At 32.6% G+C, this 23931-nt stretch overlaps 1 protein-coding gene across 1 annotated transcript; it reads left to right on the top strand.

The window, feature by feature from the left end:
* The first annotated feature begins 37 nt into the window (after positions 1-37).
* Positions 38-22199, top strand: LOC105337185 (uncharacterized). The gene is made up of 31 exons (XM_066088228.1): positions 38-205; positions 3676-3759; positions 4850-4948; positions 5021-5164; positions 5708-5822; positions 6019-6163; positions 8529-8592; positions 9446-9551; positions 10475-10566; positions 10831-10954; positions 12191-12322; positions 13050-13331; positions 13428-13631; positions 13926-14066; positions 14221-14496; positions 14827-15030; positions 15281-15418; positions 15693-15805; positions 16009-16130; positions 16425-16546; positions 16631-16763; positions 16915-17033; positions 17248-17379; positions 17711-17890; positions 18124-18283; positions 18400-18485; positions 19461-19568; positions 19773-19904; positions 20171-20356; positions 20596-20797; positions 21043-22199. The coding sequence occupies exons 1-31, from the start codon at positions 38-40 to the stop codon at positions 21344-21346; spliced, it is 4617 nt and encodes a 1538-aa protein (XP_065944300.1). The 3' UTR covers positions 21347-22199.
* The last annotated feature ends 1732 nt before the right edge of the window (positions 22200-23931 follow it).

Raw genomic sequence — 23931 nt, 5'->3', positions numbered from 1 at the left:
AGACGTGGGCTACAGATTTATATAGAACTGTCGAGAGATGCAGTTGCACAGCTGGGTCGCTCTCTGCTTCCTGCTCATATTTGGGGTTGCGTATTCAAACTTGGCCCAGGACAGCAGCAAGTTACACAGAAGTGAAAGAGAAGAGTCGATTTTGAGAAATCTTCTAGGGGTGTTGATAGAAAGAAACCATGTTCGTCATCCCAAGGTAGGATGATTTACACCTGTTTGTTGTAGTTGAATTTGTTAGATTAAACATGATACATTGGTAACATTGTCATATGATGTTATGATGTATGCTAATTAAATAGTTATCCTTTTCTTCAGTTTTTAAAAATGTCCTTTTTTGAAATAAAATGGCAAATATAGCTAATTGGATTAAACTACAAATATACTTAAAGTTGCGTTTAAGAAAAATAACCGCCATAGTTTAGATGAAAGAAAATATCTCAAGGATATGAACGTTATGATGGTTCAGTTGAAACCTACACTTCTTAAAGAACGAGCAATAACACTGTAAAATAATTTATATGTGCGGTGTAAATAATTATGGGCAAATGCACATTTACTATAAAGATTGTTTTAGTTGAAATGGTTGCGGGGTTTTTCCTTTGAAAACTTGTGTGCATTAATTCTTAATATCCATAGGAAAGCGGACCTTAGGATATCCGGTATCAATTTCGGGAAGCTATCGCATGTATAATGACTTCCTAAATATACATGATACCTTCCATGTGAACTACTCAATTGACAAAGATGAGAGGATGTTGAATCTTAATACACGTACGAGGGTTGTTCGGAAATTATTGAGACATTTTCTCTTATTCTTTAAGTAAAAAAGATAAACTCTTGAAATTTTACCAAAACGTAAATCAGGATAGAGTTTATCGATGTGAAAAATTTCTTGTTCATGGCATGAATAAATCATTCCTAGTAAGTTGACCAACGTGCCTTCGTCCTGTAACCCGGCGCAACCGCAAACTTTTCGCAACGTCATTTTAACGCTTCTTATTGCTCCCGTGTTTTAAACACCTTACAAATGAACTGAAATAAGAATTATTCTTTATTTCTCATCTTTTGTTTTAATTTCCAGATGTCATCATTTACATTTTCTCTCATTTCTTGTTTTTTTTAGAGAAAAAATCGAGTTATTTTTACCCGAAAGTCTAATTACTGTGAATGTCTCCTGCAGTCATTTTTTTTTTTACATATTTTAGAACTTATTGACAACAGTTAGTGTGTCAAAAGTTGTTAATTAATCCCTTTGGCCTAACTCTAGTTAAACAATCAGTGAAAAAAATATGATGAACTGAAGTTCTATACCTTGTCTTGTCATCGTATAGTTTTTTTACGCAATTGCGTGGCTTTAAAAGGTCTTCTTCTGAGATTTCCACCAGTTTAATGGTTTTCGTTGCGCCGCCGTGACGTCAAAATTCAATGTAAAGTCGTTGTCAGATTTTTATTGTTTGGTAAATATATGTGTACCATATCCGTATTTCAACTCGAACATCAGTGAAACTTAATCAACAGTTAGTCGCAAAGAATAGCAAAATGAACATATTTAATTTGATTTCTTTTATCATTAACTGTAATTCTACGGACACTTATAAAGTAGATGTTTAAGTTGTTTAATCTCCAAATTCATGGCTGCGCCGGGTACCCCGACCACCGACTTGTTTATCTACTGTCGTAAACAAAATATTAAATATTCTTTTAATATTACTCTGTTTTATTATTTGTTGGTGTTTCATCAATGTCTATGCCAATTTTCACCAAAATTCGTCACTTAGAAAAGAAAATAATCGATTTGTCTCAATAATTTCCGAACAACCCTCGTAATCGTAAAACACGTGTCAAACATTGTTTTTAATCACTTCATTTGAATTACTTATTTTTTTATTACTTGAGGCATTCATGTAAATGTAAAAAATTATGATTGTTATGCATGCAACAAATATGTTCACCTTGAAAGAGAAGAGGATCTTGGCATTTATTCATTTGCATTTGGTTCAGCCCTTTTCCCGTGGATTAGGTGTCCATTAATATTATTTTTAAGGTGAAAGATAAACCACATGCAATCAATGCGGAACACTAGCTTAGATCCATCTCAGTATTTTATCCCAGGTTAAAATGGAAAACTTGTTGCGAGTTTCCTTTTGTGGGCTTTCCAAAATATTCGTTCTGACAGTAACTGTTTCTTTGATAGCAGATGCTGATAAGAATTTTTCTAGTGTGTTAAATAATCGGATAATTTTTATTTATTTACACATACTTTACATATCTCCCCCGAATAATTAATATTGGCGTATACATGTACTTACGTCCCCGGAGTATTTTCATCTATATTTCTTAAAAATACATATTGTGGTTAATACCTCTATAGAAACTGACATGACTGATATATTTACGATCCAGTTCTAACCAGTTTATCGTTCGATCGAAACTTCCTGCAACTTTTAAAAAATCTCGAACTATACGAAATGATGTCAAGTTCCTATTCAGACAAAGAAGAATGGGCTATTTTCTCAGTCTTTATGATCAATTCAAGAATCTTTTAAAGGAAAGATGAAAAATAAAATCGTTTCATTCATCATAAGAAATGTGGGCTATGGAGATAGTGATCATTTTACACTAATAAATTGCATAACCCGGCGCTAACGCGAGTTCTGTGTTAAAATAACTAAGGGTATACCGTAAATGTATCATTCTGTAAACAACAAAATCATGTTCCAGAAACTATACACCAAACCAAAACATAACATTTGATGTAGCATTCTATCTTAATTCCTTCATTTATATATCGTTCATTGTAAAAAGGCCAAGCCATTCATTTCATTTTTGGGAGTTGATTTTAATCAACTCTCCTATGCACTTACTCGGGCAAAGCGAAAGTGAAACAGTGTTTGGATCTAAGCACAAATCAATACCGCTGACAACACTTAGTTCTTGAAAATAATCGCTGAATTCGATGCTTTGTATTCTGAAGCATTATTTTTCAAGAAAACTTATTTATTAATACCATGAAAAGATAAGATTTTAAATTGTACAAACAGTTTAGATATTTTATAAGTCGTATAAGTATATAAGTCGTATGTATTCCTACGCTAGTGTTCGATGTAGTCTCGTTCAACCAGACGCTTGGCTGTCTCCGTTAATATCTGACAAAACAGATTCTCTTGCTTGTCGGAGATAAACGGAGACAGCCGAGCGTTTGGTTGAACAAGACAAGAGTTCAATCTTGCCTGGATCCATACAATTTCTCAGAAATATTTCGATTACTGATACTACTTGCCATGCAAAATCACATATCGTTGATTTTGAATAAATGATAATCGATAAAATCAATTCCCGTTAGTACTTCAGTACTTTGATTATTTATTGGAACAATAGAAACAGAAACCACTGAATAACTTTTTCAGGGTGTACCAAACATTCGTTAATGTGTCAATCATTAAAATGAAATACGACCAAATCTCTCAATCTTAATCGGGTTGTCAAATTCACTTCACTCTTGTTTTAATTATCAAAAGCATGATAGATTTTCTATAATGTATTAAAAAGGGCCGTTTTCATATGTTTCAGGATATCATTTTCTTATATTTTAGATTTTTTGTGGTGGGAAGGGTGTAAATTTTTTAAACCTTTGATTTTTATTTGGCCTTTTGTCAATCATTACAGAAAAGTCTGCAGTTAAGTGGAAGAATTTCGGTGAAGCGTGACCCTGAAACACACGGTAAAAATGCTACTGACGATGACGTTGGCGTAAGTAATCAAATAGTTCTTGATCTAATATTCATTTGGTAATGAGTATAATATCAAAATTAGTTTTGGTCTCAGTAAATTGCAGAGTGATGCGATTTTCCATGTTTAATCAATTTTTCTATGAATAAAAAAGAGACAAAATGTCAACGTTATTATGATTAATGAATGGTTAAAAACAACGAAATTTAACACCAATATTTCGAAAACGATGTTAACAATCCATTTAGATAAATGTTTACTTGTAAATTAAATGATGTAAGTCAATTTGAATGAACAAACTTTATATTCATGAAATACATGTATTTTACTTTTAATGTAAATAGTATTAATGAATTGTATTTTTTTAAAATGCCATTTGACATTCTTCTGATTAATACAAGTTGTTGACAAATCAAGTCGTGACTAATTTGTTCAATTCAAATATTGAATATTTTCATAAAAAAGCATTATTGATTTATATTGTATAAGTTGAGATTAACTGGTACCACGCATTATATTCTTCATGAATTTATCATTTTCTTCACATAGATTATTTACTTTCATGAGTAAAACATAGAACAAAACATCTTGTACATTGAATTCTGTAAAATTATATGATTTTTTGTGATCATAAAATTATTCTTGAATACAGTATTTAGCAGTTACTTAGTATATAATCAATCTTTTCATCAATCTTTTTTATATACGTGACTGTATTGTGTATATTAAATAGCGTATTTTTTCATTGTACTCGTATGTGTGTGAGTGTAATTTACTGACTCTGCCATAAGGTGTTTAAAACCAATAAAATAAATTAGCAAATAATAGTTTTCAAATATTGTTCAAATCTACAATTTTCTTCAAATTTTAAAAAAATGAACTAATTCTTGGCTCAAACTCATGTTTTCTTTTTTCGTTTTATTCTATTATTCACCTCATTTTGTATATTCTAATCGATGCCAATATCAATTAAACACTGGCTTTTGCGAACCTTATTGATACACGGAATGCAAAGAAAAAACAACAAATCATTAAGAGATTATATCAGCATGCGTAAATTGATTACTCAATAACTATTATTATGGCAATTGACATTATTGTTCAAATCTAGAACGACAACGAAGGGGATGTGGACAATGCGCACGATTACAAGGTGCTGGGGGAAAAGGGCGACTCTAAGGCTGTCCACGACAAATACAGAAAAGACCACGTGAGTGGAAATATATGTAATTTGATACACCCAAGCTTTCTTTTTACTGAAATATCGCGTTATTTTTAACAGATTAAGAATGCCCATACTGATAACACAGAAGGCGAAATACAAGGACAGGAAGAGGAGTGCAAGGAGTACTTTCACCAAATACAGTTGGCGATTAAACATGGCCGAAAACCGGAAGACGTTCCAAAACCGGGTGCTGATTGTGAGGTGCAGCAAAACATAATATGTGCAATGGAATATCTTGCTTTTAAAAAAAAAAATGATATTCACCGAAGAAGCCAAAAAAATCTAAAATTAACATTATTTTATTGAATTAAGTATATAGTAAATGTAACACGCCCTCACTTCAGTTATACTCGGTTCTCCCACTGTCTTGCAATTTATAATCGTATTTATTTTTAAGTTATAAATGTTTAAAAAGGGCGATTATTCTTTATTAAAATAAAGATATAAATGAAAACAGGAGATATATAACCTATATAGTTACATGTAATACCATCTTTTGTAAAATATATATTGCCTATGTGATTTGAATAGTTAACCTAAATCATTAAATGGCAATAACTATTAAAACTGCGCCTCATAAAAAGCATTTAAAGGTAAAAGTTTAAAACAAAATACGCAAGCACATTGCTATCATAATTGTAAGAAAACAGGAATCCATGAATCTAACTCAAATATGATAGAGGGCGTGAAATTTTAAGCAAAAATAAAATACAAAATATTTAATTTGTTACATGTATTTATCAGATTTATCAGAATGAAAAAAGAATGAATGGAAGATCTAAACGGTTTGCCGCCTGGAATCCTGGTGTATGGGATAAAGGGATCGTGCCTTTCTTATTTGATGTGGAATCATTGTCTGGTGTGTAGTTTCTTTTTACAGTGTAGTGTCTGATTAGAAATAAATTGCCCCCAGTGTTTGATTCAAAATTAAAATTAAAATCATTGAATTAAAAAAAAATATGCATTTTTCCAACTCACTAAAACATTTACTTGTATGCAGTGAATTTATATTGAACAATTAGTATACAAGATCTTTTCCATTCAAAATTTTCAAGACAAAAGAAAGCAGTTCAGTCGGATTCGCGCACACAACCACTACGAGTACTGGACATGTCTGAGGTTCACCCCGTACACAGAGACCACCCAGAATGACTACGGATTGAGTCACAACAATTACCTCAAACACCTCAACACAGGAGGGTGAATGAAAATATTGGATAAGATTAAAATAGACAAAAAAATATCTTAATCAGTAGAATGCTTCCTTTACAAAATTCATTTACTCCCTCTAGAATAGTTACTTACCAGCCAAAGTATGATTTTCGGCGATCAAACTATTTTAAAAATCTTTTTAGAATACATTAATTTCTTTTTTTTAATTATTTCGTGGGAAAAAGAAGATGAGTGCATAAGGCATCTAAAATGTCTTTATCAGGACAAATAAAAAATCTGTAAAATTAAAATGTCAACAAATCTGATATATTTTTAAAAAAAAATCATTCAAGCTAATGTAATACAAATTTAACATAACATCGATTTGCGACCATAATATATGTTCAATACTTGGAGTATTTTGATTTAATTTGGCGTATGCGTATAAAACCTCCAAGTCTTGGTTTAAGAACTTCAATACTTTTTCTTTTTTAGAATGGGTCTGTGCTCCGTATTTTTATGATAGTCTAAAAAAGGTCTAATAGAAAACGACTGATTTCATTACACCGAAATTTACTCATGTTATTCGCGAGGACTTTTTTGGCAAATTTCCTGAACACAAACTGATTTTCGCTACTAAGCCTAATCCAAACCCGTGTTGTTATATAAACATATCACAAGGATTGGTTTACGGGGAGAAATATTCGCGACGACGAAACTTTTGCAAACATCGCGTAAATTAATAAATTTTGTATCCCAACAATGAAACGTTTTTAAAAATATAACATGACCGTTCATTCCTGGCCAGAGTCGCATATACATGTAGCATTTAAACATATCACTTTGTTGTGACTGAAATGGCTCAGATGTTAAAGCACATTTGGTAACCCTATAGATATTGGCTCTTTAAGTTGTGGGTTCGATATCACCAAAACGTAAGGCAATATTATTTTTATCGTTTGTTTAAATATTCAAAACGTACGAAAGCCCATTGAGCTCATTTTCGTAGGTAAAAAAAATATTTTTAACGCGAAACTTTCGCGATATAACGCGTTTTTTTTCGCGAATAAACGCGAAATATATAAATATTGTTATTTCATAGAAGAACCCCTATGAAGAATAATTACTAAAAACAAATGTATTAATTTAAATAAAACAAAATGATATTATATAAAGATGTATAAGATTTAACTTTATAAAAAATAGCATAAATTCAAACGTTGGAAACCTTTTAAATCTTAGTACTGATTTTCAAAGGACAAAATGCATCGCGCTTCTCACATTCTAATGGGCGCTGTATTATTTCAAAAAGAGGCAGCAACATATTTTGATTATAACGATTTTAGTTCGAATTAACCGTTTTATTAAATATCATTTTAGAATTTAAAGGATATCATTGTTTAAATCGTTATGATATATGTTATATCGCCGCGACATAAATTAACGTCTAGTTTAATATCAGAAAGATAAGTCAAGCGGTGAATTGAAATTTTTAAGCTTTTGTTCAAATCTAGATGACGTTATTTCGTCCTCCAAATTTATCACATATGTCATTTGAAAATTAATACTAAGATTTTAAAGGTTTCCAACAGTTGAATTTATATCAATTTTATAAGAAAAAGAAAACCAATGAATGCCTGTTCGAACACAGGGTCGACGAACAAATGAAAATCTAAATATGATGCTCAAACTTATTATCTACTTTGGACAAATAATATATAAAAATGTTATAAAGTTTTATCAGATTTATTATTATCTATATGCAAAAAAGATAATTTTGTCTTCATAAATCAACGTAACAAGGATATTATAATAATAATGAATAATAAATATTTTATGATGTAAAACTTAAAATGTGTTTGTTTTCAATCATTTTTCTTCATAAGGGTTTTGTATGAAATGACAATATTTATATAATGGTTTCGCGTTTATTCGCGAAAGTTTTGCGTTTATTCGCGACACGCACGCGTTAAATCGCGAAAGTTACGCGTTTATTCGCGAAAGTTTCGCGTTTATTCGCAAAAGTTACGCGTTTATTCGCGAAACTAACGCGTTATATCGCGAAAGTTTCGCGTTTATTCGCGAAAAAAATATTATTTTTACCTACGAAAATGAGCTCAATGGGCTTTCGTAAAAACTGAATATAGTGTATAGTTAGAATTTGTGCTAATGCAAAATTGAAATAAAATATAATCAAAAAATTAAATTGAAAAAAATCAGATTTGTTGAAATTGTATTCTACAACTAGACCACAAGGGCATTTGCTCTATATTATACACCCATCTTCTTAGTTTTAACAATGAACTTTTATGTTAAATCAGTTGCCAATCCGAATAACTTTTATTCAATATACAAAGCAAAGACTAGATTCAAATACAGTGATAAACAGTTACATAAGTTTTTTCTGTTTTAGATGCTGGTCATTTGTTGGCAATCTAGTTAAAAAGAACGGTCAAAATATCAACTGCTGTGGTAATGTAAGTATGCAAACCCAATGTATTAAACTTTTATTTCCAACTTCATAATGGTTGTGATTAATTTTGAAGTATTTTAGACGAAATGAGTTTATTACACTGTTCCGGATAATGATGCCACTGCCAATGTGGCATTTTTGCATATAATCTGCATATATCGTAAAATTCAAATATGCCATATGATAGACCGTTGCTTAAAGAGTTTACAACCACCTCAGCTATCACTGTATCTCACCTTTTGGTGAAATATTTACCTTTCAAAAATAAATTCCTTCAGGAAAATAGTTTTTCCCAGACTGATAGGAAAAACAAAAATCCTGCAGGAAATTTGGAATTTCCTATCGGAATACAATAACTTACTATAGGGATTTCAATTCCGACAGCATTTGATAAAACCCGAAGGAGATCTTATTTTCCTACAGGGAAACTACCTGTTTGAATCAAATTCCTGCAGGAAATACCATTCTCCTATAGGAAATATAATTTCTTTAGGAATTTTAGAAAATCGTAAAAGGATTGTCAATATTTCCTGCAGGAGAATTATTTCTCCTATGGGAATTATAATATTTCTATGGGATATTTATTTATCTCCTGTCAGGTGAAACGCACTAACACCAAAAGTGATTATATACTCTCTAGGCAATGTTCTATAATTTGGTATATATGGATTTTTCCGAAACTGCATCTTCAGCGGGTGCAAAAATGCCACCTTAGCACTGGCAAAATTATCCGGTACAGTGTTTTATACTCACAATCTAACATAGAAGATACAAATCCATAGGGAAAAACTTCCAAAATGGTCTATGCTTCGTCCAGAATTTTATGAAAGTTATTCCAGTTTTACCGACTTTTAAAGGATATTTGTGTGCATGAGCTTGGTCATGCTTTTGGGCTACATCACGAACAGAAGAACCCTCTGCATGATGACTCTTTGAGTGTTAAATACAGCAACATACAGGAGAGTGAGTAAACACATAGTGTTAAAGTAACTACAATATACTTGCTTATACATATCATATTACGCAATGAATTATGTGATTACTGTATACATGTAAAATTGAAATTAGCATCAACTGAAAATCATGCATATTTAAAAATTCTGTATTCTTGTTCTAGATTTTTAATATCAGTAGTTGTATTTACAATGCTATTAATGTATATGTAATTGCTACAGTAACTATGTAGTACATGTTTAAGATGTTGATATGACAGATGTTTCCCTGACATGATCTATTAGTCCAATCATAAAATAAGCACGTCGTGTTGCTGCAGTTCATCAATACCATGTACACTGATTATTTCACAAATCATCACTTTACAAGTATCATAGTGTTAAAGTAGCATGGTCACGGTTTTGGTCAAATTCTATTTTTCCTGTTTTTATTATTTACAATTCTTTTCTAATAATCAGAGTCAATTGTAGAGTTATAAGCATGATACAAGGCCCACAATTCTTTGTCATGTAAACAAGGCTTTTGTCCTGTTTTTTGTTTACATAGGTCAGTTAAAAATCTTTTAAAAGCTAATTAGTCTATCTTTGTAATCATTTTAAGCATTAACAAACAGTTCTTAACGTTCATCACTTTAAATCTAAAATTTTCATTTCGAAATTCAAAATGTAAAGAAAAGGTCTGTTTACATAACAAAGACTTGTAAGTTCTGTAACTCGCTTATAATAGTTCAACGAACAACACTCATATTATGGGTGCCTATTAAATTTAAATGTAGTACCTTTATGAAGCATTCTAAATATTAAGATAGGGAAAAAAAACAAATTTTTTGACCAAAATCGTGACCATGCCCCTCTGTGCATACTCTGTGCAAATAGTCTGCTACGTTGACATTTTACTTCGAAATATTTTAATCAAAGCGATCTTTATTTTAGAGTACAAGAGTCAGTATTATGAGAGTAACATTAAAAGGAGCCGGTTGTTTGGGTATTATGATCTGTCAAACGTGATGCATTACGGAATGTATGTAAGTTAATTTTTAGATGTTGCAGTTACGTGATCACACGTGCTAAATTAAATTCTGGTCGGAACAAGTAGTTATGGATGATTGCAAATTGAAACTGTTTTGTTTTTTTTTTTTGCAATTATTATGGTAATTTTCACTAGCTTGAAATAAAATTTTCTCAGTGATTACTAGTTGTTAAGCTTTATAATTCATTGTAAATGATAAAAAAAACTTGAGAAAAATTATCTGACCATTAACATGTATGTTTAATCCAATGTCCTGTAGGGTTTTACTACTGGTGGTCCAACGATGTCTGTTTTTGATCCGGATCTAAAATATCTTGTAAGAAAAACAGATCCTTACCAATATTATTTGTTCAGCGAAGTGTCTCAGATTACAGATTGCAAAGGTACCGATCATACTTATTTAATCACAGACAAAATTATGAGCTGCAGAATTAAACATCGTTTTATATTAAATTTTTCATAACTATCTACCTGTAATAAGTAAATTGAAATTAATTTACAATAACGATGAAACGTATAATAAACAATTTCTGATTAAAATAAAAAAGATTATTTTTACAAAATCGTTGCTTAAGAAATAAAAATCATTCTAAATGGTGATCAAATCCGAATGGGGCTGATGAAATCAAACAAGAAATCATAAAAATGGTGACCATCTCAAAGAGTCCCGCTGAAATAATAACAATAGGATTAAAAGCATTGCAGCAATTTTGCTTTGACCTTAACCTATAACTTAAACCTGTCCAATTGACAAAGAAATTTTAATTTAACATCATTACCCCTTACCTACACCTATTTGTTTTGTTTAATCAGAGCAAGATTAAACAAATGGGAAATAATTTATGGGCCAAATATAGATTATAAAGAGATTTGTTATGATGACCTTTATACTTGACCTTGAAAATTGCTGCAAAGTCACTGCACACCCATCACCCACAAACTGTTTAAGTAAAAAATGAGCCAAATAATGCTAAAAGGAATATATTAAAGGTATAAATGCTCTAAAAATATCCTTTTGAGTGGTCCACTATGACCTTGACACTTGACTTACAAACTTCATTCAAGATTTCTGCATGTTCTTTGACCAAAGTCATTCTGTGGGCGAGATATGAGCCAATTTGTATGAAAGAGAAATAAGATATGCCCAGGACAAGAATTTTGCATGCCATTACGCCATTACCTTAACCTCAGACCCAGAAATATGGTTCAAGGTCACTGCATGCAATTTACCAAAAGGCACTCTGTGGGTAAAGTATGGTAATGTATATTATAAGCCACATTGGGCTAAGGAACTGGAGAGAAAATAAACTCCGAACAATAGATCTTGGATGGACAGACGGACGGACGTACGGAAAGACTGATCACTTTTGGTCGCCGACAAAGCGGGGTATTAATAAAGCCTGAAGGGCTCTGTGTTGGTTTTGATCACTCCTGACTGTATTTGATCACCTGATAGTATTCAAAGAATGTTTCCGTATGACTTGTATTTATATGATTCTCACATATTGTTCAGTTTACTTTTAGACTATTGACTTTGTTAACAGACTTTTATGTAGTATAATTATTGATAAAGATTGTAAATATTTGCATATATAAATATGAATAAACTTGTTATGTAGGACTAAAGTGCAGCGATTTTTCTCTGACCTGTGACAATTCGGGGTACCAAGCTTACATCAAAGACCAGTGCACCTGCCGCTGTCCAGAAGGACTTGATCCAGCTTTGGGATGTCGCACTCGTTATGACGGAGGTACTTATACTATGAATTTCTTGAGATGTAGACAGATTGAAATTTTCGTCTTTCACCAACTCTTGGATGTTCAATTTTTCTATTTAAAACAGACGGTGATCCATTTTCAGTCAATTTTAAGTATTCGTGTGTTTGTGTGTGTTTGTGTGTGTTTGTGTGTGTGTGTGTGTGTGTGTGGGGGGGGGGGGGGTTATGGTTAAAAACGTTTGAAAAATATATAATCGGTCCAAAGATATATAGTTATGCCGCAAATTTCTTTAATTATTCTATATTTTTAAATACTTCTGGGGTCAAACGATATTCATTCAATAGTGTAAAACATCCCATTTTCCTTTCGAAACGCCGCCTCTAGCATGACAAATTTCAATACACGACAAAAATTAAGAGAATACGCGGATATTGCTTTGCAAAAGAGATGAAAGAACCCGGATGATAATGTTGAAAAATTGTGCGAGGTATTCCGAGTGACTTTCGAAAGAAAAAAAATGTAAGCATTTCTCATTTTAAATTTCCATTAAGATGTCTATTATCGTTCCTGTGAATTTTTCCGAGTAAAAAATGATAGTGAGTAAATTGAGATATCTTAGATAGTTTTCCTTTCATGGATTTCAATTGCACTTCTGTCACAGGTATGTGCATTGGTCCAAATGTGTAGCATGATTATCTGAGGACAGACAAACTATAGTTTTTTCCCCAAAACACTTCTTAAAGTTTTGTTTGGTTTCAGACCGAATGTTAGCTTCCAAATGGCCCTCTGATTCCTTTACGATTCTCGGTACACAGACCACTGGTTGTCCAAGTGGATTTTATGAAGGCAGCCTCACTCAGCATCACAAGGATACTAAACAAAGTCACGTCAGTTCTATATTTAGTGCTGATGTAATATATGAACCGACATCTACGGCATACAACTTTTGTACAAAGAAAAAAACGGCCAAAGATGCTACTTCATTGAGTTGGCCAGCGGGAAAATACTGCGTATATCAACAAGACGAAGTATGCCCTTCAGGTAATGCTGTTACATGTATCAATTTGATAAAGAATGATTACGAACGTACTAGTATTTAATTAGAGGAATTTTCTTCGATTTTTTTTTCATTTATAGGGTTTACCTTCGGATACATTCAATACGATGATTTGAAAAACCCTTCTAACATTTCCGGAATCCTTCCCGATGGTCAGTTTGAAAGCGACTCAAGGTTCTATTTCTGTTGCCGTGGTGACGGTTCCACATCTTCATCAATAAATCTGCCCTCCAGTGAACCTTTCATCATGTTTCCGTCTACAAGATACTGTCAGGAAGTTACAGGTTTGACTGTTAATGGAATATACATTTACGTAATACTTGTATCCGCAATTTTTCGAGCGTTTGTGAAAATATGGTAAACCTGTAACCTTTAATGTTTTTGTCAGTCATTTTCTTTGTGATGTTATATTAAGTTACCAGCAGCACACAATACTTCTGCGTTCTTTATTTATTTATGTATGTATAAAACCAATACATATATTCCGACTCAAGTTGTCTACAAGTTTAATGTAAAGTCAAGTTATGGGAAAGCGTGGGGTATGCTAGCTTATTTAGTTTTTCTTTCATTATTTGTAGGAATGTCATCAAGTCGACAATTCTTAAGGATTAAAAACGACAAGGAATTATTGCATAGATATGGAGATATACCATATATGACGATTAGTTACACTGTCAACTACAAACTGCACTTCTGTTATTACACACCACTGGGATTCGGTGAGAGTCTTGAATCAAGATCCACGTACATGTATATAATCAAATATGTTACATAAATTCCTACCAATAAACAACAATTTTTATACAAGAGGACCTTTTCAAAAAATGTTAGGTTTGATATGTAATTATTTATATCCTTTCACAATTTCTACAGACGATGAATCAACTTCTTATTCAAGATGGCCGGCGGAACCCTTTTCTTTGATACAGGCGTCTACAGGGTGTCCTAAAGGTTTTGAGCCGGGGCAATTTGTGGAGTACTCCTATTACTCCTCGGTTTCTTCAGATACATATTCTGCTCTGACATCCTCAGACCAATCTTTACAATATCAATTCTGTACAAAACCTCAGACTGTCCCTATAGGAGAACAAACAACGTGGGGCCCAGGTTCTTACTGTATCATCAGATCTGGAGGGAGTTGTCCTGAAGGTAATTCTCCGTCTTGCAAACGTTTTATACTCGTGGGTTTATTCTTCTTTTCAATTTACATTCATGTTTTGATTTAGTGCCTTATTTTGTATTTTTCTTCTTTAAGTTTATTGTTTGAGGAATATGTTTGCTATATTCCCTATTCCCTTGATCTGATGATCGATCGCGTAAAATGAAGCACATTCCTGAGTATTTTGTAATAACTGATATATTACAAAATAACAAAATAAAAGATATATATAAGGTGTATGATTTTGATAAAATTTGCAACAAGACCCACCGTTCTGAAGAATTTCGTTCATTGTTAATTATAGTCAACATCTTTGATAGGATTCAGAGAAGGATCAATATCTCTGGTGGACAGCCAGCCCCCATCTGACATCTCTGGATCCCTCCCTGATGGTTCCTATGATGATAGCGTTACTCTCCACTTCTGTTGTCGAGAGGATGGCTTCGCTAGAAACCCGCTTTTAATTCCAAACAAAGAACCCTTTATTCTGTTCAAAAAAATTTCAGCTTGCCAGAAAGTTGATGGTAAAATAAGGATGTTTTAAATTTGCTGGGCATATATTATATTATTGAATTTGATATGAAATCATAAAATCGCAAAATTTATAATTAACAAAAGGCATTTAGACTAATTTCGGTAAAATTGAAAATAGAAATACTGCGAATCAATTTTTTTTTTTTTTTTATTTTACAGGATGCTATTCATGAACGCAATAATATTACCAGTTTAATCTTAAACGTTAAAAGTGACAAATATTTTCATCTACCAATTCAGATATGAGTTTTGAGGAAGAAACATACTCCGTAGGAACAAAAAACAAGTTTCCGATAAAATCCGGACAGACTCCAAAAATATCTACCAGATACGGAAAAGTCGATTTCTACTTCTGTTACTACTATCCAACAGCATATGGTAAGATCAAAATTGATTTAGATCATTTTGGGAGTTGTGTTAATATTAAATGTGCTTTCGTTTACTCGATTTTATACCGTTAAGAAGGTATTGGCGATATAAACTCTTTCATGAATTTAAAATTTAAAACTGTTTCACCTAATGTTATAAATGTCATAAACAAAGAAATTTTTCATGTTTTAATGTTATCTCTTTCATTAATTATTATTACTAAGACACAACCGTATTTTTTCTTTTTGATTCGGATTACATGTACTTATTCGTTTATAATCAGACTGTGGAGAGACTATTCATCTGTCAACGACCGGACAAACCACTGTCGATATTTCCAGTCCTCAATACCCCTTACCGTACCCCTCTGGAAGAAAATGTTACTGGAACATAATAGTGAGTAATTCAACTTAGTCAAATGAATCTCAACCTTAACAAAAGACATGTATCTGAAAAAGAGGGTCATGGATTCTTTTTTTTCATCATCGGTTATATTTTCAGGCCTATTCAATTTTATGATAGATAAAATAATTTTGTTGAAAATCGATGCACCAAAAGCAAATGCATGAAGTTCTTGGAAAAAAATACTTTATTTAAAGGCACCTCCTGGATCCAAACTGAAGCTTGACTTCGATGATTTTGATATTGTGGCTAATTCAGATGGAACATGTGTGGATAGGTTAGAAATTATGCATTCACTTCCGGGTCAATTTGGATTAAGGTAAGTTAGTTCCAAATTTTTTAGTCAAATCACATGTATTTGATAGTTGAAACAGGACATAAAGTTGAAACATTTTCTTTTGGACATGTCCATGTAAAAATGACGGAAATTCATCCCTCATTCATAATGAATTTTGCATTATAGAATTACCATGTTATATTTGTACAATATTACGATGAATCCCAATCGTAAGGTATGTTTACATTTGAATGTCAGTATCACCGAATAACCTTAGAGTGATAAATATAAAATATTTTGGGTGTTAGTAATTGATGTCTATAAAATGATTGACAGTTATTGTGGAGACAGATTCCCGGACACAATTATTACAGAGAAGAATCAGTTAGGTTTGACCTTTGAAACAAGTCTCCGTAATTCTGCAAAAGGATTTTCGGCTCGGATTACTTTACTTAATGGTATTTACATGTAATCCAAAAACTGCAAAACTCCACTCTGATTTAAAACTTTGAAATTTATGGATTCATTTCTTTATCGCACAGAAAATGATTCCAGCTTCTGTTACACCAACAATGGAGAAAACTACAGAGGAACTGTTGATATAACCAGACGGTTTGCCAAATGTGTACCTTGGTCAGAAGTCAAGCATTGTTTAAGTAGTACATACAACCCCATGTAAGCATTCAACAATAGTAGTTTCATAAAATCTCATTCGTGCTCAGCAATGCACTGTAATGATACAGTTGAAGAACTGTTACACGTACAATTGATCAATATGGATATAAAAGTCTAGACAAAAGTTAACATTTGATTTTTCATTTTTTAGGGATCTTGATGACGATCTTCTTAATAATTATTGTCGAAATCCTGGCCATGGCACCAGACCTTGGTGTATAACCAACAAGTATATGTGTACCAGAGGATACTGTGACGTTTGTGGAATCGGTGAATCTTTTGCTCAATATCTAAATATTATAATTTTGTTGGTTATTCTTTATCCAGAAAATCAGAATTTCTGAATATCATATCATTATTCATAATGATTTTATTTAAAAGAATCTTAATTTTCCTAATATCGTGTTTCAAACTTATGTCGGTTATTTCATTCAGGAAAAAATCATCTAGCATCATATTTAAAATATAATTTCATTTATTGCAGAAAAATGTTACGACATATTTGATGATTGCGAGGAAAGGGTAACTGATACTCTGAGCTGCGAAAGAGATCCCGAACTACAAAGAAGCTGTAGAATGTCTTGCAATCTGTGCAATCGACAACCAGCAACAGGGGGTATTCAAAGACGTTTTTATAACTTGTAACTTGTAAATTATAACATGCAATAGGATATAATTTTAACGTTATTCCATGCATAAGTTGCGTGTTCTTTCCCAAAGAGTGATGGCAAAACAAATTAACCTGTATTATGTCCAGTACATCAATTTGTTAACGAGGTGTTATATGGTGATATATTATAAGTTGTCATACATGTAAGTACTGCCTTCACTGTACAGTATTAAGGCAAATGTAAAATAAAATTTGTTTTCTGGTATGAATCCAATCCAAAGACCTGTTGAAAAAATAGTATATGTAATGGTATTCACACAGTCAAAATCATTAACAGTTGGCTCTGTGACGTGTGGAAAGCCGGTGGTTCCTTCAGATTCAAAAAGTGAAGTCCTGAAAGAGACTTACTCTGTTGACAAGACGGTGGTACTCTCCTGTGAAACAAACGCGTTCGAGACTCAGACAATCACCTGTTTAGCTGACGGAACATGGTCAAACGCAGGATTTACTTGCGGACGTGAGTTAGTTGTTATGATACAAACAATTTAATAACTTCTTGCGTAAAAGATGAATTATTTTGTGATTATTTCATAAATGATTTCTATTTGTTTAGCCTTGCAAACCAAATATGTTATCGCAGTATTTCGTGATGTTGTAATTTTTTTGTCTATTTTCGGACTTATTGTGATTAAGATATTTTCTAGTATCAAAAGAAAATTTCAAATGTTTAATGTTTCCTCCTTGAATAAGGTTGTAAATCCGGATGGATACCTTACCAGGGTCAGTGCTACAAGGCGTTTTACGATGAAGTTGACCGTGATACTGCAGTAACCAGATGTGCGTCTGAAAACAACGCGATACTAGCCTCCAGCCGAGACACAAAGGAAAATGGATTCCTGACTAGCTTAGTGTAATTTTTTTATTTGTAAATATATATCGGATTTAAATGATACTTTATTTGTGAGAAAGTTGAAAGATGTTTAGTTATATTAGGTATATATAACAGTCATTTTGATATTTTTAAAGTCAAGATGGCGTCCCTTTTTGGATTGGTATTGAAGACAACTTGTGGGCGGACGGAGAACCAGTGGAATGGACAAACTATAAATCAGGTAGCAACATATACAATTAAGGTGTATAGCTCATGTATAGAGCGATGCTTTTAATCATTTTTGGGAGTTGATTTTAATCAAATCACGTATGCAGTTACTCTGGCAAACCGAAAGTGGAACAGTGTTTGGACCTAAGCATAAATCATGACCGCTGACAAGACATAGATCTTGAAAAATAATAGATAAATTCGTTGTACTGTATGCTGTACCATTGAAAAAGAAACGTATTTATAAATACCTTGAAAATAGTCAGATTTTATTACTATTATTAATTTAATTGTTTTTTTATTAGTTGCATGTATTCCTACGCCAGAGTTAAATATAGTCTCGATCAACCAGACACTCGGCTGTCTCCGTAAAAACAAGTAGAGAATTTCTCTTGGTTGTCGGATATTATTAACGGTGACAGCTGAGCGTCTGATTGAACGAGACTAGAGTTCAATATTGCTTGGATCCAGACATGTACAATTTTTAGAAACATTTCGATTACTGATAAACAGTTTGATGGAATTAATTCTATCTTTAAATATTACACAACATGATTCATACGGGGTTTTCTCGAAATTCTTGTCGGAAAAGTTCGAGAATTCATATTATAAAAATGTGCGAAATTCAAATACAGACCATTAAATACTTGCCAGTCAAAATAACATATTGTTAATTTTAAAATTGATAATAATCAATAAAATCAACTCCCGACAGTACTTCAGTACTTTGATAAAGATAATATACGCGTCTACAAAGCAAAATGTTCAAATCGCCTGTTAATAAAAAAGAGATATTCTACACTTCCAAAAGCTGCTGACAGTATCATATTATATTTTGATTGATACATGTGCCAAGGGATGTCTATAGCACCAAAATTATCTGTTCAATCATTATATCAATGACTCAACTTTAATATTTCACAGACTTTTTATCCAGTTTGTTGTGACATTAACTTGGAAAGGTGAAATTATGCTTTGTATGTTTTAGGTGCAACAAAAAGTTGTGCATACATAACCGACGGGAACGGGAAATGGAAGGGTACAGGCTGTTCCTCAGCCTACTACATTCCATACGTCTGCTCGTATTTTCCCCAAGGTACATGTACTTAGTCATTCTAGGTCAAGACCTAACCTCTATTTTTGCATTTTGAGCTCACCTGAGTCAGTATTATGATAAGGTAATAATTAATTAGGGAAATGAATAAGCAGCATATCAAATCATGACAAGTGTTTGATCTGGTATTTGATAACATGTCATATTATTAAATGTTGATGATTTAGTACATTACATATTACATAGCTCGAAAGATTTGCAAAGATGCTACAGACAATTGCGTGAAGTATGTAAACGCTGACGCCCAAGCATGCACTAATGATGAGTTTGTATGGCACACGTGTCCAAAGACTTGTGGATACTGCGATCAAATAGAGGGTAACCATATTTGTTTTTTTTTCAATCTAGAGTGAGATTTTTTAACATCTTAAAAATAAGTAGTGATTCATAAAATATAAGACAGATCTCTGTCACCTAATTTGAGTATAAGAAGCCATTCTGTAATACGAAGTACATATACATATACATGACTTGTATCTTTTTGAATTTGTTTTTGATTCTCTCATTGTTCTTGTTTTATACACAAAATGAAATCGATTTAGTTCTTCTACAGTATTCTTCTTTTGTTGTTTTCATTTAATTAGACAACTGTCCTGTGCCCAGCGTTACCTTAAAGAACAACACAGAACTGGTCAACTCCGACAGTGCCCTAGCAATAGGTCACGTGTTGCAGTACAGGTGTAAATCAGGATATTCCCACAGCCAAGGTGATCTCTATCGAGCCTGTAAAAGAAGTGGGTCGTTTACAGGGGATCCGCCCCAATGTTCAGGTAATTTTAAATTACTAATATGTATGATAACCATACAGCTTAATATAAGATAAGAAACTCTGACGCTAACGCAATGTGGAAAATTTACATGTTATCAACAGTTTAAGTTATGATGGTCGTAATTTTAAACGATATTGAACCCTTTTAGATGGAGAACTCTCTATACTTGTAAAAGTATATCTTTTAAAAAAATTTGAATCTTAGATACTTGGAATTTAAAAATAATTACTTTTAAACAGTGTCCAGTACAATACCAGAACCCAACAATAACGCACCTTTGCTTTCCATGGGAAAAGCCCTTTCAACCCGATATAGCTACACCGGTGTCAACGCGATGATGACGATTCAAAAGAGTGGGAAAATCGTCAAATGGCAGTTCTACAGCGAGACAGACGGAACGGTGGCTCTACAAGTCTGGAGACCAACCTCCACCGATAAAACGTAATAACATCACAATGATCAAGTCCACTGGTTTAATTTGATATACTGTGTATACTAGTAGTTGTTGGTCGGTTTTTAAATCAAAATCATTTAAAAAAAGTAATATACATGATTGTATTTGTTTACAAGGACACTTAGACATAGTTTTTCATAACAATTCAATATCAATTGATGCTTGCTTCATATTGCGCGGAACTTAAATCACCATGTAAGACAGAATGCACGTAAGCTTCTTCATTTTTCAGATACACGTTGATTGGTCAGAACGAGATACCTGATTCCTTTGTTGGCGGGATTCGTACCTTTGAAGTCCCCACTGAAAACCAAATTGACGTCCAAAATGGGGATCTTATCGGCATCTTTTCTCTCAATGCGGAGATCCCTTTTGAGCGATGCGATACCGCTACCAGTGGAGAAACATATGGGTCAGTCGTGAGGTCAGCGAGCAAGAAATACTCGGTGTCTGATTGGTCCGTCTCTACACAGTACACATTTCAGGATGTCTCCGACAGCTGTAGGATTCTGCCCGTCACTGCTTTTATTATGTAGATTATTATTTTCAATCTCTTTAATTTGAACATTAAAACCAGTTTTTCAAATTGCATAGTTGAAATGAATTTGGCCAATTTTGAGTTTAATAGAATAACAACCAAATTTTGTATCATAAATGAAAAATTATTTGAACATCATATTTAACGTGTTTTTATTATGACAAAATTTATTGAATACCATGGTAGATGTATGGGGGTCCACATAAAAATAAAGTCACATTTATTCTGAATTTTCTTTTTATTGGGGTAAAAATTAGATGTAAAAGTATATATTGTCTATGAGTAGATTTTAAATCCTCTAAACAATTTTGTAAATCAATAATTAAAAATATATTAAAGAAAGAACATTCATGCAATGTTCCTGTCAAATGCATCAGACTCTGTTCGGAAAAATTTAAGTGAGATACTCTATAAATCATGTGGGTGATGTATGATTAATATCAATATAGATAGACGGTATAATATAATTTAGTATGGGAAGTCTAATAAACCGCAAAAGCCGCTCTATATTTTCATTGCCTGTTCAAAAAACTAATTTTATTGCAAATAAAATCATTTTGCCAGCAAATTTTGTAATAATATACTTGTGTGTGTTTTATTAATATATCTTTGTAAGTCAAGCTTGTAAAATAATGTTTGTGTGCATGTAAGGGGGTGCTCATTAACAACCATGGTCAAAATACTTTGTCATGTTACAGATGGTAATTTGCATTTGTGCACAGCAGGGTCACTGGGGGGTAGGTTTCAAGATCGTTAAACATATTGGATCAATTAATATGTCCAGCATCCAATCATCTGTTGTAATAAATTATTGTCTTATCAGAACCTGGTACATGTAAATTCTCTCATTCTTATTTTCTCTGATTTTTCTGCAGGATGTAAATTTTTCCATGAACTTTGTTTTATCTTATCCTTTGTGATCTCCACCAGACCTAAATTAGAAATGTGACAATATCTTGGATCGCAGGAGGAATTGCAATACGTAGAAGGTATAGGCCACCTATATCATCTACCTAGATTACATTTGTAACAATGGTTTATCTAGCTCTAATTGTGGGTCACTCTTGCATTCATCGTTTAGAGTCGTTTAAATTTCAAAATCGTAGGTCTGGTTGGTACAACTTAGGTTTCGATGGTACAGATTATACAGGTTCAATATTAGCGGCTTTTGGTGGGGGATCATTAAGGTACACCCGGGTCCAAAATCCATTCAATCGAAACGATTAGGGCAAGTTTTTCATTCTTATCAACTAAATTCAGTTTTCCTTCAGATTGGTGGTAAGGATTTGTGTTGAGAAAAATCCAGAATATAAGTTCGTTTGCTGAATTCTTGCTAGTTCTCGTATCATAATTGGTCAGTTACTGCCGAGGTATTCCGATTCGTTACAATGTCAAGGTCATAGATGAAAATGGCGATGTATCATGTCCAAGGAGCGAAAAATATCTCCTTCTGGAAGCATCGAGGATTATGGGAAAACATTGAGTCCTTGCTAACGAAAAAGTGCATATTAATATGTTGTATGCGGTTATATGCGAAAAGCATCCGTGCAGAAGTCGGATCGATCAAAATAAGGTAGAACAAATTCGGGTTAGAATGGTATGTCGACATCATTTATATTTTATCAATCTATGTAGTTACTATTTGTTCGTATGGTAGTTCAGTCAAGTTATCTAGTTTGAAGGCTTGTTTTTAATTATACAGGGCATCAGTCAATTCTTGATACAATCGGTCATGACACTGGCTGGATCCAATTGTTATAACCTGATAACTTATACATGCATTCATGGTTTTACTGTTAACCGGATCACAGTTTGTTTATCTATCTACGAATGACCCTGTCTACATACGTAATACATGTACATGACTGGACTAAGTTTGCATCATTATGCATATAGTTTGTTTATGCTTACAACATATGAGCATATATCATACACATACAGATGTGTATTTACATGTACATTTTATTCATTTATTAGGGGCGTATATGTTGCCATCTGTACTTGATTGTCACACTCATTATAGTTTGTTTACATCATTATGGTTTTGCATCATTATGCATATGGTTTAAGTATGGTTGATAACATATAAGCCTATCATACACATTCACGTGTGTATTTACATTTCATACATTTATCAGGGGCATATATGGGGTCTTCTATACTTAATGGTCACACTCATTATAGTGTGTTTATATACATGTTACAACATGTACCTGGTTTTGCATCATTATGCATATGGTTTATTTATAGTTGATAACATATAAGCCTATCATACACATTCATTTGTGTATTTACATTTGATTCATTTATCAGGGGCATTTATGATGTTGTCTATACTTAATGGTCACACTCATTATAGTGTGTTTATATACATGTTACAACATGTACCTGGTTTTGCATTATTATGCATATGGTTTATTTATAGTTGATAACATATAAGCCCATCATACACATTCATTTGTGTATTTACATTTCATACATTTATCAGGGGCATATATGAGGTCTTCTATACTTAATGGTCACACTCATTATAGAGTGTTTATATACATGTTACAACATGTACCTGGTTTTGCATCATTATGC

Source organism: Magallana gigas, chromosome 6, assembly GCF_963853765.1.
Source record: "Magallana gigas chromosome 6, xbMagGiga1.1, whole genome shotgun sequence".
Lineage (NCBI taxonomy): Eukaryota > Metazoa > Mollusca > Bivalvia > Ostreida > Ostreidae > Magallana > Magallana gigas.
This window is presented reverse-complemented; position numbering and strand designations above follow the sequence as displayed.